Below are 16,107 nucleotides of genomic sequence, written 5' to 3'. Positions count from 1 at the left end.
TAATAATTATCTATTGTTTAAACTCTTTGTATAGGGTAAAACAATTGATGTTTCTTGACATAAAAATAACTAACAACTAACTTTAAAGCCATCTCTCACATTTATCATTTTACCATGTTATCCTTTCATATTACTTCATGAAAATAAGTAAATCGTTCATTTACCTTATATTACCATATTAGGGGAAATAAGACCATATCTCAATCAAAGAACACTCAAGGTTTTTATTACAAATGTCGAACATATATCTATTCAATCAATCTATTAAACTGTTGTATAAATATATAAGTGTTAAATACTATAATGTTTTCAAACATCCATTGTTCGAATTCTTTAGCGCTCCTGAACTTGGCATAATAATAGTCACAATATGATTTTGATAGATCGTAATTACAAAGAAGGTGATTTAAAGGGGGTGGCATATAGTCGTATTGAAGGCTGATCTGACTATGTTTAAGACAATTTGAGGGCCAAATAAAATTGCACAACCTTAATGGCTATGTTGAGACAAACTACATGTCAGATTTCTTTTCCCGTGTTTAGGTATACATGAAAGAGAGAAACACTTAAGTGCAGTAACGAATATGATGTAAACAATATGTTTAATTATTATGTAACTTTGAAATGTGGTTTTCTGGAAGTCATAAGACTTAACCACTTGAAATGACTTTATAATTTGGTAACTTTTGTCTCTTCTCGCGACCCTGTGGTTAACCACTAAATCAGTGTTGAAGCATGTTAAAGATTGATATTTCCTTTCGGTGTATCGTTTGAAATGAAGACATTTTTATCCTTTCCCTCGTCACTTTCTGGGAATAACGTGCAGTGTACAAAACTGGTGGGTAGAGTTTAGCGACTTACGCAAGAAATACTGGGTCATGGAAATATTACCCATAGATTAAAGTCGTAATTTCAAAAGTTCTACGGTCATCACCATGACTTGATTGAGTCGCCATTTCTAATAAGACCTATGTCTGTCAGAGCACTTTTAGATATCCATCCCGGGTTGTAGTATGATTAGAATTGTTCATCTTTTCAATGTGGATTCTGAAAAATTCGAAAGATGATATTTTAGAGACCCTCAATTCCAGATTATTATCAGAATATGATAGCATTAAAACCTATGATTTTTCAACATTGTATACTTCTATTCCTCATACTCAGTTAAAATCCCGACTCAAAAATATAATACATTATTGTTTCTCAAAAAAAGCTGGTACACCTAGATATAGTTATATAGTTCTTGGTAGATATTCCTCATACTTTGTAAAAAATAATTCCAAATTATCCTCCAAATATACAGAAGAAGATGTTTTCAAATTCCTGGAATTTTTTTATCCACAACATGTTTGTCCAGCGTAGTGGACGCGTTTTTCAACAAGCGGTCAGTATTCCAATGGGAACAAATTGTGATCCGAAAGATCTTAGTTTCCGCCATATAGATGACGTACTATCGTTAACAATCATTGTTTCGGGGACTCCTTATATCGCATCTATCCCAAAGAACTTGATATAAAGGATACTACAGACACTCTGAAGTTAGCCTCATATCTTGACCTACACTTAGAGATCGATTGTAAAGGGCAACTATTGACCAAACATTACGACAAACGTGATGACTTTTCATTCAAAATTGTCAACTTTCCTTTCATCTGTGGCAACATCCCTTCAGCACCTGCGTATGAAATGTTCATATCACAACTCATACGTTATGCCAGAGCTTGCCGAAACTACGCAGACTTTTTGTATCGCGCTAGAACTCTAACAAATAGGCTTCAGGAACAGGGTTATGTTGCTATAAGATTGAAGTCATCACTACAGAAGTTTTATGGTCGTCATCATGAACTCGTGGATCGTTATGGTGTATCAATCTGCGCCATGAAAACTGATTAATTCAACGTGTCATAGTTTTCCTTTCGTCGTTTGTCTTCCCCGGACTTGACTTTTTTATGAGTAACTCGGCAGGTGTTTCTAGAAAAGCAGAGGACACTTACCCTACCGGTACACCTTGTCCATGCTCCCAATTTTTAGTGGAGTTCGAGTTGCTCATTTGCTTTTCTGACTTTGCATGTATGATTTTAGTTACTTAATGTTCTTTGTTGTGTATGTCTGTTTCCATGTTTGGTTTTTGTCCCAGAATAACTTTCTTTTGATTACCGCTATAACCTTGGTTCCCTTGATTACTCTTTCTTCTTTAAGTCTTTTGAGGTGTATGATTTGTTTCATTGTTTGCTGTTCCAGAGTTGTCTTGTCCGAGAGTCATTGTTTGCTGTTCCCAGGGTTGTCTTGTACGAGAGTCATTGTTTGCTGTTCCAGAGTTGTCTTGTCCGAGAGTCATTATTTGCTGTTCCCAGGGTTGTCTTGTACGAGAGTCATTTTTTGCTGTTCCCAGGGTTGTCTTGTCCGAGAGTTTGCTTTCATTTGTACCGTCAGTATTTATACTTCTTCGGTTTAATACTGGACTATACATGGGCAACTGCATTGTCATATGTGGCATACTAAACCTGTTTTCTTTGTTTTTTCTTTTTTATTAACAGACAAACCAGATGAAATTTTATTATCTTACCTATCATTGCTAGCTGATACTTTAGAGCATTCGTTATAAAAAGCTAATACTTGATGAGAGTAATTTCGGGTGCAAAGAAATAGCGAAAATGACCTGTGTGGGAATAAATTAGAGAACCCCTTCCGCAAAATATAATAAGTCAAGTTGTATAGTAATGTGGGTTAATGAGTGGAAATCCTTAGTAGGGGAGAATAGTTTATATTTTTATTTCAATAATTCGGGAAACAAATAAAAAGGTATTGCTGGTATTGAATAATTGCTTGTATTTATTCAAGAATGTCCTTTATAAGAATTCACTTTTAACCAAAATCAATAGGATTAAACCCCGTGAGGTTTTAATAATGTGTTGCTATGAAATAAACGCATGATACATGAATACTACCAACAAACTTAGAAAATAAAAGCCTTCAATGAACTACGTCTGCATTTATTAATGATATCTTTAAAAGCTGAAAGACAATATACATTTTAAATTATTTGAATACATTCGTGGTTAATCTGGAAACCTCCCACGACACTGCGCACAATACGCTGAAAACATTACCTCCTTAAACGATATTGCAATAAAGTATACATAGTTTAGTTTCCTTGTCTGTAGATTAACCAGTGCAACCCTGGGACGATAAGGGGGGCATTTAACTTCAACCTACGACATTAAAATTACTTGTGTCAAGAAAAGACTCCGAAGTGTAACAACAAGTAAACAGCAAATTATTATTATTATTATTATTATTTTAAGTTTTTTTTCTTATTCTTCCCTTTATTACCCTTTCATATTTCTTCCTTGTTCATAATAAAAACTGGAATGGTGGTTGTAAATAAAATTTATTGGTAAGAAATATAAGTTTTAACCGAAGATGGTCCAATTTAAACTGCAACTGTCAGCAGTGTCAGCCTAACACAAACACAAAATAAAGGGATCAAGATTCGAGCGGATAACAAAAGAATATATTCTAAGGATAAAGACTAGACAGGAAAATAATGAATAGTGAACTGAAGATGTAATAGAAAAACATGAGACGATCAACCTAGTAGATATATAAAAATACGATAAACAAAAATAAAGGAAAGAAAGCATCATCTTGCCTTCAACATGGGTATGACTTACCAAATGGTAAACTCATATTCAAATGAAAACAAAAAACTTTCAAAGTTGTAAAAACCCAACTAATCTAGCTTTTGATGCGGGTACAACTCGCAATATATCAGTTAACATGAGAAAAAAATAACGTTGTGAAATTGTACAAAACTAGCTAACATAGGTCAATAGGAAATTATCATAAATAAAGACAACAAAATGGGACAGCCAAAACTGTTAGGCCACTAAATGCAACATATATTTTTTATGCTTTGTGAAAAACATGAAATGGGACAAAACAATCATGAAAAACATTTTTGAAAAACATAGATTCATGCTCCCAGTTTTTAGTGGAGTCCGAGTTGCTCATTTACTTTTGTTACTTTGTATGTATGATTTTAGTTACTTTATGTTCTTTGTTGTGTATGTCTGTTTTCCATGTCTGGTCTTTGTCCCTGGATTACATTATTTTGATTACCGCTATAACATTGGTTCCCTTGATTACTCTTTCAGGATTAACAAATTAATTCATTAAAAACATGTAAATAATGACCATATCAATAATAAATATATGTTATCTATTAATTAAACAAAAAAGAGAGTGATTTTTGTATGATTTTGTAAAAAATCATGTTTTTCCATATCGGTCCATAATATTATGTTATAATGAGAAAAATATATTCCGTATATAACAATCTATTATACACACAATATTCTCCATTTAATGATATTTAATCTCTTTAATTATGATATACTAGAATAAACTTTTTTGTAATGAATGTTAAACCATTCAAAGGAAAACTTTTTAATTTTGTCCCAAATGAATCTTCTTAGCATTGACACAAAAAAACCATATGTTAGCTCCATTTGCTACAGAAAAATAAAATTGTTGTCTTTATCATTTCGGTATATACCAAATACTGAGTCGTCTTTTAATTTTAATTCTTGAATGTTTACAACAGTGAACATAATGCCATACTTCACTGAAGGCGGGAACATATGATATAAGTTGGTATTTGCCAAAGAGCAAGTTGTCTATATTCCCTTGCCATTTCTTTATTTTATACTCGCTCCCTAAGAGCTTTAGAATAATATGCATCTTACACCCTGCTCAAACAATTTTTGTTCTTTGTTGTTTCGTACTAGGTTTTTCTTGTCACAAACTTTGATATTGATATTTGATCATTCGGTCAATTTAATTTTTAACTCAAGGTTTTACGGCAAACATTACACTCCTTATTTATTGATATATGTATTTTACCCCATCGGAAACAAACACAAAGGTATATCAAATTAAAATTTAACTGATATATCAAAGACATTTATTATCGATTTCGATCAGTATGTATATAAACATCAAACATTATGTCAGGTGAAATGTCAAACATTGACAAAATAGTTTTAATTGTAGACATTGTTATAAACTAGGTGATAAAACGATTAATTTTCCTAACAAAATTCATACATCAGAAAATCGACATCATTTCTCTATGCATGTATTCATCTTGATTTAAAATTAACTTGTTTTGAAATATAAAACCTCGAATTATATGTAAGTGATATGCTGTCAGGTATCTATGCATTTTTGAATGGACGCCAACATTTAATAACGATATTTTACTTTGTCTTACAGCATCGTGCATCGCACAAAACAAAATAAGTAGAAGTTTTGATAATTATATTTACGACAGTATGTGAATATAGTTATTTTCCGCGTTTCGTATTTCTAATGATTCTTTCAAATAAATGTTTGAAAAGAAATGAGATATTATGGTGGATCGTTATGGTGTATCCATCAGCACCATGAAAACTGATTTATTCAACGGATGATAGTTTTCCTTCCCTCGTTTGTCTACCCCGGACTTGACTTTTTATGAGCAACTCGGCGGGTGTTTCTAGAAAAGCAGAGGACGCTTACCCTACCGGTGCACCTGGTCCATGCTCCCAGTTTTTAGTGGAGTCCGAGTTGCTCATTTACTTTTGTTACTTTGTATGTATGATTTTAGTTACTTTATGTGCTTTGTTGTGTATGTCTGTTTTCCATGTCTGGTCTTTGTCCCTGGATTACATTATTTTGATTACCGCTATAACCTTGGTTCCCTTGATTACTCTTTCAAATTGATAGTATGGTCTGTCGTATCATTTTCTTCGAAATGTTAAAATTTTGTTGTTTTTTTTTCACTATATCTATTAAAAACAGTGGTGTGAAAAGAAATTTGGGTTTGGATATTAATCTACATGTATATCTGATAAGTACATGTATTTGAAATAAGTAGACATGTTGTCTTAATAGATTTACAGCACTATATGGGTCTGATATTTTCTATACCTCTACTCAGACATACTTTCCTGTGATGACTAAGAAATACTTACGGCACCTTGTCCGGTATCTTGTATCATCGTTTCCCATGATTTATAATCACCCACTTAAAATACTATGCTACTGTTCCTTATGGATCTATTGCCATTATTACAGACAGTCGTCTTTCGGTTAATAGTGTTCAGCAGCATATTTCCACTTAAAATGATCAGATTTAGAAAAATAATTGGATTGATATAATATCAATTTGACTGGATGGAAGTGCAACTGTTTGATATACATACGAAAACACACTTCAAATAGTAAGTATAAAACAGATGAAAGCGTCTGATGAAATTAATTGTTAGTAAATAGTGACAGTGAACATTTACATACAAAGCATTCATAAATATAGTTTTAAATATGGGAAAGGATAATATAGATGATAGAATGACAATGGCTTTACATACCCTGAAAAAAGAAATGGTATGTATATTGATATATTTGTTCTTTTATATGTAAATAAGTTTTAAGAAATAAATCTTATCATTTATCCGCTACAAAACTTAACTGATAAGTGATAATACAATCACGTTTCAGGTTAATAAACAATAACGAAATCAAGGGACAAAGAAAAAGCACAATGCAGATATGAACATAGAAAACATGTATGAGCTTAAAGAATACCAGAACAGTACTTCAAAACCCAGACAATCAATGAATGTAACTGTTGTTAAAGTAATCAAGGGAACCAAGATTCGAGCGGAAATCAGATGGATATTATCCAAGGATAATGAAATGAAAAAAATAACACGTACAAAGAAAAAAAAGTAAATGAGCAACTCGGACCAGGTGCACTGGTAGGGAAGGTGTCCTATGCTTTATTGAAATACCCACCAAGTTGCCCATAGAGTAATCGGTATCAGGTCCTTTATGAGTTTTGTTGTCTTTGAATTATCTTCAGGATGATCTGCGGACACAAGATGTTGAATTGATGAAACAGTTGTTGTACATCCGGAAAACAATCCAGACCATAGCAAGACATAGACGAAGAGCAAGGTATCCGAAAACAATCTTTGACCAACAAAGGCGCTCTGTTAGCAGCTGTATGCAAACGGTTACCGAACCAACAGAAGAACTTCACGTCGAGTGTCAACGACGACTTAGCGCTCCAGTATCCGATGATTCAATGGGTTCATCTTTGAGTCTTGAAGGTGCGTTAAATCAACCAACGATAAAGTTTAGTTCTAAGACGTTTGTTCATTTTCTAAAGTTAACAAATATTTATAAGAGGAACCAACGTATCATACAACTTTACTTTTACTTTCAATTACAATAAAATAATAGTATCATGATACATTTCTTTCTTCAATGATGTTATTCTTTGGGTAAGCACAGTTTTGTGTACGTGCACATTTTCAGATAAATTCTATTTAAAACCATTTGAACCCCTTGTAAAATGTAGTTTAATTTCTAATGAGGTTAATGATAAAGTATAAAGCATTGGATTTTTATATGGATAAAAACAAAAACTTTAAATATACAGATATGACTTTACAGAGGCAGTGTTCCTGGATGATTTTAGTGAATTATCAGAAAGTGAAGAAGACTTGTTCGTTAAGGCACCAAAACTTCCTCGAATACAGTCTTTGTCCATAATAAGAGATTTGGATAAAGACATTTGCGATGAGGACCTTCTGAAAACGAACATTCGTGTCTGGAAACTATCCAAAGCTGAACTTTTTGTGTAACTTGAAATTTGTTCTGTCTTACCAACCAACACAAACTGATTTCTTACACTGTAAACCTTGTACAATATGCCGGTCACTACAATACATCCATTTCTAGAACTGTTTGACTTAATAATAGTGTCAGGTCTTGTGCATGACTTATACTTTTGTATAAATCTTTATTGCTTGACGAAACCTGCGTATGTACAGGTATAGGTCGAAACCTTTTACTCGAATATTATTCTCATTAATGCGAAATACTGTTTTAAAAACGGGCTGCTTTTTATTATTGATTTATTTATTTATGTGATTGTTATGAGCATTTTTTAATAAAAAAAAATACTACTATTGAATGAAGCACTGAATTATTTTATAAACCAACGACCTGGATGGTTGTGAATGCAGATATCAAATTGCACAGAAGAGTTTCGGATTTCATCGTTTTTTATTCTTACTGGTATTAGCGACTATCAAACTAAATATCACGATCAGAATTTAAAAAAAAATAAAATAAACAAATGAAGCCTAACCTTATATCGAAAGTGCTTTATTTTGTAACATGAGATGACGAGTCTGACCTTTTTTGCAAACCTTTTATTGACTCGTCCTATTTAAGATGCTTCCTATCGGCAACGCCTAGATCTATATTATGGCATTGATTGATTAGTTATAAAGAAAAGTTCATGATAGGATTACACTCTGAAACGATAATTTCATTCATAAGTATTGATTTGAAATCCTTCGGAAGAGAATACGAAAAGAAGTTCTCATTCGCATGATTTCCAATATTGAATAAAACATGGCAAACTACGTAATAGATGGATAAAAACATTTTAGATTAAATAATTTATTCTCCCCTTTCAACTTCTACATCAGAAATTGATTCTCAAGGATAATAATTTATACCCATAAATGACTATATGTCTGAAAATATTACATAACATGTACTGAATGAGAAAATGGAGAAAATCCCCGAACTGTCATGAAATAGATAGAACACCTGAGCTAACAATATTGGATTATCTCAATAAGCTTACAACTTTAATCATGGTAAATTTTTACAAAAAAATAACAAACACACCAAACTGACAGTACTCCATACATAAACTGACTATTCATTACTACTTCAAGTGTCTATACGTTAAAACATTCTATATTCTTGAACTGTTATATAAATATAAATATAATAAGAGTGTTTCAAGTTGTTTTAGTGTATCAGAAAAAATACAATTCTCTACATATTTATTCATACAAAATATTATGTCTTTATTTATCTAGAAAACAGATTTTGAGTTTTTATAGTTCAGGATTCGAATTGTATAGTAGGTCAGGTAGATATATCGTTGAGGATTTTCATTCTCTTTTTAATCATCATACAAAATAAAACCAAATGAATCAGAAAAGACCTGTTATTTTAGTCTACAGGAAAAAGCAATAGTGATAATTTACAATTGTTTTGGAATAATAATTTGCTTTGGGAAAGGATGTTCACATGACACAATATCGTTATCGAACGAAACATCAAATTCAATGTCGACAATGCGATTGTTTAGTGACTGCTCTGGTTTCATTTTTTTTTATTTCGCAGCATAACAAAACACCTACATGAATTGAAAGTTACGTCTCAATCATTATTACCACATAGTTTTGTCTATACCATTGAAGTATCTATGAAAGTGATATTAATCAAATTACATTACAAAAAAATCTATGATATTAAATTCTATAATAGCAAAACACTAAGCCCTTTGTCCAATTTTCAAAAGACTTTTTACATTCAAAGTAACCGATAAAATATCTACAATAATACAATTTCTCATTTCATTTTAAAGATGAGTAGACCACGGTATACTTATGACACTTTGTGGCAACTTTAACCTACGACACGTCGTGGTAATGTGGGGATCCCTTGCAGGTCAATCTAAGCATAGTTCTGTTTGATAGTCATGCAGAGAGTAGTTCCTCAACTATTGATTTGGGACCTCAAGTAACCTTATTTGATGTATAGTATACGTCAATGTATTTTTTGCAATATCCTTTTCACTACGAGTATTGTTTATTATTAGATTATATCAACTTGTTCATTAATAGCTCGGAAATTTCCCGTACTTGTTTTTTTTTTATTATTATTATTGACATTTACCTCTTCTATCAATCAAACCAAATTTTCACTTTAATGTTTGGATACTGTGTCTATCGGGCATCGCGATGGGTTTCCAGCCGAAATATTATTGTTTAAAATTATAGATAATACATTTCGTGATTTGCAAGACAATATAATATCCCTTGCTTCATTTTTAAGTTATAACGTTTCAAGGACGCTTACCCTACCGGTGCGCCTAATCAATGCTTCTGTTTTAGTGGAGTCTGAGTTGCTCATTTACTTTTGTTGCTTTGTACGTATTATTTTGGTTATTTTATGTTCTTTGTTGTTTGTGTCTGTTTTTCTAGTTTTTAGTCCTTGCATTACATTCTTTTGGCTAAAATCTTGGTTCCCTTGATTACTATATCAGTCAGACATGAAGACGTAGAACGTGTTGGAATGGAAGTTTGAAAGATAAGCAGTAATGTTTTGTTTCTCTTATATATCTAGATGTATTTTGCGTTTATTTCTCCTTATGTTTTGTGTGGGTTCTTTTTTCTTCTGGAATTTTTTTAGAATGTTATATTCTTTTATGTTGTATTAATAATTGGTGAAAATAGGCCACGTGAAGTTACACTTCTCCTCACGATACTGAAGTTCCCATCAGTTTAAATGTTTTCATTATTTTACGGGTTGAAAATGGTCAATTAATACTGAAATGTCAATTTTCTCTCTTTTATATGTGATATATTATATACTGACTTCACATGAATAAATCGAGATTTCATTCTGATTAAGCATACATGCACGTACCTTATGTGTACGCCTTCTTTATTTGTAATCATAAAAAACAGACGTTTTCGCTTTCACCATATTTTCATTCATAAACATGTCTTGTTGTTACCGAGATCTTATATCTAAAAGGTCTTTTACCTTTAGTATAACATCAAACAGTCATGTATTTAAAGTCAGATCTTGACACGTCTTCGATTTCAAAAGATAATAAGCAGGTATATTTTCTTTTTATGCAAGCGTGTGTAAAAAGACATCATTCATATTAAAAAAAGAGATAATACAAACAACTAAACAAATATTACACAATTGATATCAGGTGGGAAAAGTACCGAAAGTTTCTACTTTAAAAATAGATCAGCTTATCTTTAAATCAGAACTGACCTATAAATATATGTTATTCGGAATCGTCTCTGTTGCATTATATTTTATTCAATACAGTACAAGTATAATTTGATAAGTCAACGTAAACATCATAATTTAATTCCATTCAAGTTATAAAAGTATTTCGAATACAATGAATTTTCATGGTTACTGCAAGAAATTTGTTTTGTCATGATATAAAAAAAATATTTTGTTTTGTTCCGTTATCTATGTGATTTTTATTTTGTTGTTCGTTTCTTTATGACTTTATGGAAATGTCTTTGTTTTAACTAGGAAAGTGATATTTGATCTTGACGACAACGTTTAATGTGTTTTCACGCCAAATTCAACGATACAAATATATTTTAAAAGCTTGTAATTTTTGTAACATTTTTCAATTAAGCTAAATGTTTGAGGTTTATCCCTATTCAATGTTTGAAGTTTATCCCTACTCAATGTTTGAGGTTTATCCCTACTCAATGTTTGAGGTTTATCCCTACTCAATAATCATACGTTAAAACAATATATCCATTATCTTTTAAAGATATAACCATCATCGAAAACGAATCTCTGCGTAATATCCTTTCTAAAGGTCCCAAGTACCGTGAACCACGCTCCATAAATTGGAATTATAACTTTAAAGTTTTTATGGATGCCGTCGAGGACTATGCAAGAAAATGGATAAAACAAGAACAAGAAGACATTGGTTCTCTGTCAGAGTGGGTAAAGGCCGTGAGGTCTTTAATGTTGATACAAATGAAAGTTTTAAGTAGGTCAATGAGTGCCAAGGCTACATCTGTTTTTAAAGACCCCGATGTAGCAAAAACATTGTATACTATACATGACAAATATGCTGGTCGTACCAGCAGACAAAGCCCAAAACAACATTGTTTTTGTCTGCAAAACGTTTTATATCCAATGTTTATCATCAGAGGTAGACGTAGAAAATAATAGCAGTGATAGGACCTACACTGCTACCACTCTCTCCAAAGAAGAGATTGTGGAAAACCATAAATCTGTGCTATCCTCTTTTTGTCTCTCTACCAAGGACGATGATTGTGATTTACCGTCTATGTACTGGATTCCTACACTTCACAAGAATCCATACAAACAAAGTTACATAGCTGGATCTGCAAAATGTACCACCAAACCTCTTTCAAAACTTTTAACTTCTATACTCACAACTGTCAAAGAGGGTCTACAGTCCTACCACAACACTTGTTACTCCCGTATTGGTATTAATTCAATGTGGATCCTGAAAAATTCGAAAGATCTTTTGGAGACAATCAGTTCAAGACTATTATCTTAATATAATAGCATTAAAACCTATGATTTTTCAATACTGTATACTTCTATACCCCATAATCAGTTAAAATCTCGATTTAAAAACATTATACATCGTTGTTTTTCCAAAAAAAGATGGTACACCTAGATACAAATATATAGTTCTTGGTAGAGATTCCTCATACTTTGTAAGAAATAATTCCAAATCATCTTCCAAATATACAGAGGAAGATGTTTATAAAATGCTGGAATTTTTAATCGACAACATATTTGTTCAGTGTGGTGGACGTGTTTTTCAACAAACGGTCGGCATTCCAATGGGAACAAGTTGTGCTCCTTTACTTGCTGACCTATTCCTTCACTCTCATGAGGTGACTTTATAGCTGACTTTTTTTAGCAACTCGGCGGGTGTTTCTAGAAAAGCAGAGGACCCTTACCCTACCGGTGCACCTGGTCCATGCTCCCAGTTTTTAGTGGAGTTGCTCATTTACTTTTGTTACTTTGTATGTATGATTTTAGTTACTTTATGTTCTTTGTTGTGTATGTCTGTTTTCCATGTTTGGTCTTTGTCCCTGGATTACATGAGCAACGGAGCAACTCGGACTCCACTAAAAACTGGGAGCATGGACCAGGTGCACCGGTAGGGTATACAAAGTAACAAAAGAAAATGAGCATCACGGACTCAAAAACATCCATTGCTGCCTTATGTCTTAAATAGATAAGAAACTGAGACCGTTAAACCATGGATAAGAATAGTCGACATTGCTCCATTTCAAAATCGTACAACTTATGTGGTGATATAAAATCCGAAAATTAATTATTAGATCAAGATTAACTTTAACTTTTTGAGAATTATACAGGCTGTTTGGTTATTAAGGGTTTACTTGTTTACAGATAAAGCGCCGATCCAGACGAACTTTTAGGTAATGTCCTCAACCTTAAATGGCCAAATTGACTGAAACGTTGGCAATACATTATCGTACTGGAATGTAATGACATTTCAATATGTTTACATTTAAATCTTGATGTGATGAACTTAAGTAAGATTACGTGCATTATCTACGGATTAGACTATAATTCATCTCCAAATATCCGTTAAGTGGGCATCTGTCACACTTTGACATGTCTTGATATTAACATTTACCAAGTACAAGATTCTACCAAACATTGACTTATACAAGTACTTGTGAATCGTTGCAGTGGTATAGTACGATTTGGGGTACATCCACTTATATGATAAAGTGCAATCTAACAGTTCACCATTCTAGGCCCTGACATTCTTTTATTTTTAATCAAAACGAATGCAACAAAATAGTTAAATATACTATGAGAGTTAAGAGAGAAATCAAGATAAAACATGAAATAAAACTATCATACTTGAAACGGCAACGACTGGTTGTATTTCTGTCTCTCCGTAGTGGCAAAGTTTTTTTTAATTTATAACGATTATTCTTTTCATTGGAATTATGCTTAACACTGACATGCGCACAAGTGCAGTTTGATTTAGAATCGCTTGTTCTGGATTACGAATAACATTTAAGACTTTGACAAACTGAATTATGACATTATATTGCTTTTATATTGTCCTGGAATAACTAAAGATAGCATAAATAATCGGGGTTGATAATTTCATATTATCTTGAATTTTGAAAATACATGTATGTAATATCAAAGTTGAGATATAAAAATACCAATCATATATATTGTAAGTTTCGATATGCTGTACACGTGTTTCAAGGAGTAACCTTTCACCAGCAGCATTAGAATCAAATATATGGAAAGGTCAAATATGTTCTCAAACCCAAAACTATCGAAATAATGAGCCAAATTGACCAGTGGTTATTATATACAACAATACCAATCATAGATATTGTAATGCACGTATTTCAATGGGTAACCTCTCATCAGTAGCATTAATTGAACCGAGTTAAGTCAGAGCACAAAAAATCGTAACGACAGAAACAACAACATCATGAAAATATACTCAGTGAAAAAATAATCAATCAGTAACCCGGACTCACCGGTAAAAAAGCATTGACTAAGTTTGGCATTAAGAAATAGAATAAAAGGTAAACAATACAAAAAGACAAGTCTCCTAAAATATCGTGTGAGATTGAAAATACATTCACAATACTATTTTTATGAAAGAAGGAGCAATACCTTACAAAAGTTGGAAAATACTTGGTCGAAATAAATGCAAATAAAAGCTAAATGACAAGGGATAAAGTACAGATTGTGCTACACAAAAAAACAAAAAACAAAACACAATTACAGAACCCCAATAAAACCGGGATTACAGAACCGGGACTGAACTAAGGTGTTCCAAAAATTATTTAAAATAGTATTCAAATAAAAATAAACGCGATTTGCTGTTTAGTTAGGTTTAACCATGAAAAACAGTTTCAAGAAATACCTCGAAAAAAAATGAAGCAATATATTTTTTTCTAAATTAACTGTTTGACAAGATTCCTTCAAGGAACTACCGTTTACGCCAATGAGTGCAGTTACGACATGTTTAAAAAACTCATTAATTGTCAGACCTTTTTTAAAGTACCGTATTACCTAAGTTTTAGTTTAAACGTTACGAGCAATTATACTTTATCATACCGGGTCATCGAGGAGGTTCTGGCTAATTTTTGTAAAATCTAAGCATGCACCTGAACACCTGCGTATTTCTATAGGTGAAAGGCACTTTAGAATGGAATACGAATAGTCATGTTTCAAGCAATACTGTACAGTCTCTTAATTTTAATAAATTTGATAATGAATGTATTCGTATGTATATTGGAGTGTCCATTTTTGTTGTTTAAGTTTTTTTTATCATGGAAGTTTTCTCAATATAAATGGCATATTAACATTTACTGGATAATTTTGGTTAATCATACATAGGTTATACTTATACTCATTTATATCAAATATATATAGCCTATATGTATGACTGATTACCTTCCGCATATTAACATTTCACTACATGACTATGTTATCTTCATTAGTCACTATACTACTTCACCATTGTTTGCTTAGTGTCATTAATTTTCACTGTCTTAATCAAAGAAGAAGTTAAAAGGAAGATCCGTTTTTAACCATAGATATGTTAGATTCTAATCCGTTTTTATATTACCATCTGGAAGATACTTTATATTCTGATTTAACGTGAAATTTATCACGAAGTTTATTTGCTCAATTCAGGTGAAAATCATGTGAAATTCATGTGAAAATCAAGCGAAATAATTTTTCCTGTGTAGGTATATACAGGTATACTAGCCATTTGTTTAAATTGTCATAGATGCCCATTTCGATAATAAGATTGTAATTGGAATAATTTGTTGATGAAATATAAACAAAACAAAGTATGTTTGTTTATGTGTAAATATTGGCAAGAGTAATCCAGCGAACCATGATTCTAGCGGAAAGCAAAAGAATATAATCCAGGAACAAAGACCAGACATGGAAAACAGACAAAGAATATAGAGTAACTAAAACAACACATACAAAGAAACAATAAAAAAAATCCAGTGTTTTTATTTTATATCATTGTTACTTCACCAAGATGATAAACCAATGTATGTTTATCTTAATAATGAATATAAGGATGATTGGTATTTTTCACTAAAGTATTTTATCCTATTTTGTCTTCAGTAATGAACTACCAAATATGCTCCAAGTATTAATTTGCATGAAAAGTTCGGCCCTGAATCTGAATCAATTTGTTTTTGTAGCTATATTGACGTTGGCATTTTGAAAATAAGTTTTCACAAGACATTATTAAGTATTTATCAGAGATGTTTTCTATATATCCCATACACTTTTAACTCCATTTCGAGTTTGGTTTGTTATTACATTATTCGGAAATCATCATTCTATCTATCAGGAAAACTTGTCAGATTGAATACAAATATGAAATACAAACAT

At 31.9% G+C, this 16,107-nt stretch overlaps 1 protein-coding gene across 3 annotated transcripts; it reads left to right on the top strand.

The window, feature by feature from the left end:
- Window positions 1-6,125: 6,125 nt before the first annotated feature.
- On the top strand, window positions 6,126-8,026 carry LOC148615167 (uncharacterized). Of its 3 annotated transcripts, none has more exons than XM_088589817.1 (3): window positions 6,126-6,266; window positions 6,908-7,157; window positions 7,504-8,026. In XM_088589817.1, exons 2-3 carry the CDS (start codon window positions 6,938-6,940, stop codon window positions 7,692-7,694), a joined length of 411 nt encoding a protein of 136 aa, XP_088445943.1. In that variant the 5' UTR covers window positions 6,126-6,266; window positions 6,908-6,937; the 3' UTR covers window positions 7,695-8,026. The 3 variants fall into 3 exon arrangements, with proteins under 3 accessions (XP_088445943.1, XP_088445941.1, XP_088445942.1); XM_088589815.1 differs by lacking the exon at window positions 6,126-6,266 and adding an exon at window positions 6,278-6,429; XM_088589816.1 differs by lacking the exon at window positions 6,126-6,266 and adding an exon at window positions 6,278-6,429 and having other exon boundaries at window positions 7,490-8,026.
- Window positions 8,027-16,107: the final 8,081 nt, after the last annotated feature.

The sequence above is a fragment of the Perna viridis genome, chromosome 6 (assembly GCF_037379345.1).
Source record: "Perna viridis isolate PV_CMFRI_1.1 ecotype Kerala chromosome 6, ASM3737934v1, whole genome shotgun sequence".
NCBI classification, from domain to species: Eukaryota; Metazoa; Mollusca; class Bivalvia; order Mytilida; family Mytilidae; genus Perna; species Perna viridis.
This window is presented reverse-complemented; position numbering and strand designations above follow the sequence as displayed.

Coding starts and splice junctions, on each gene's coding strand:
- LOC148615167 (XM_088589815.1), top strand. CDS start 6,367: ATGGGAAAGGATAATATAGATGATAGAATGACAATGGCTTTACATACC. Junction 6,430..6,907: donor ATACCCTGAAAAAAGAAATG/GTATGTATATTG, acceptor AATTATCTTCAG/GATGATCTGCGGACACAAGA. Junction 7,158..7,503: donor TTCATCTTTGAGTCTTGAAG/GTGCGTTAAATC, acceptor ATGACTTTACAG/AGGCAGTGTTCCTGGATGAT.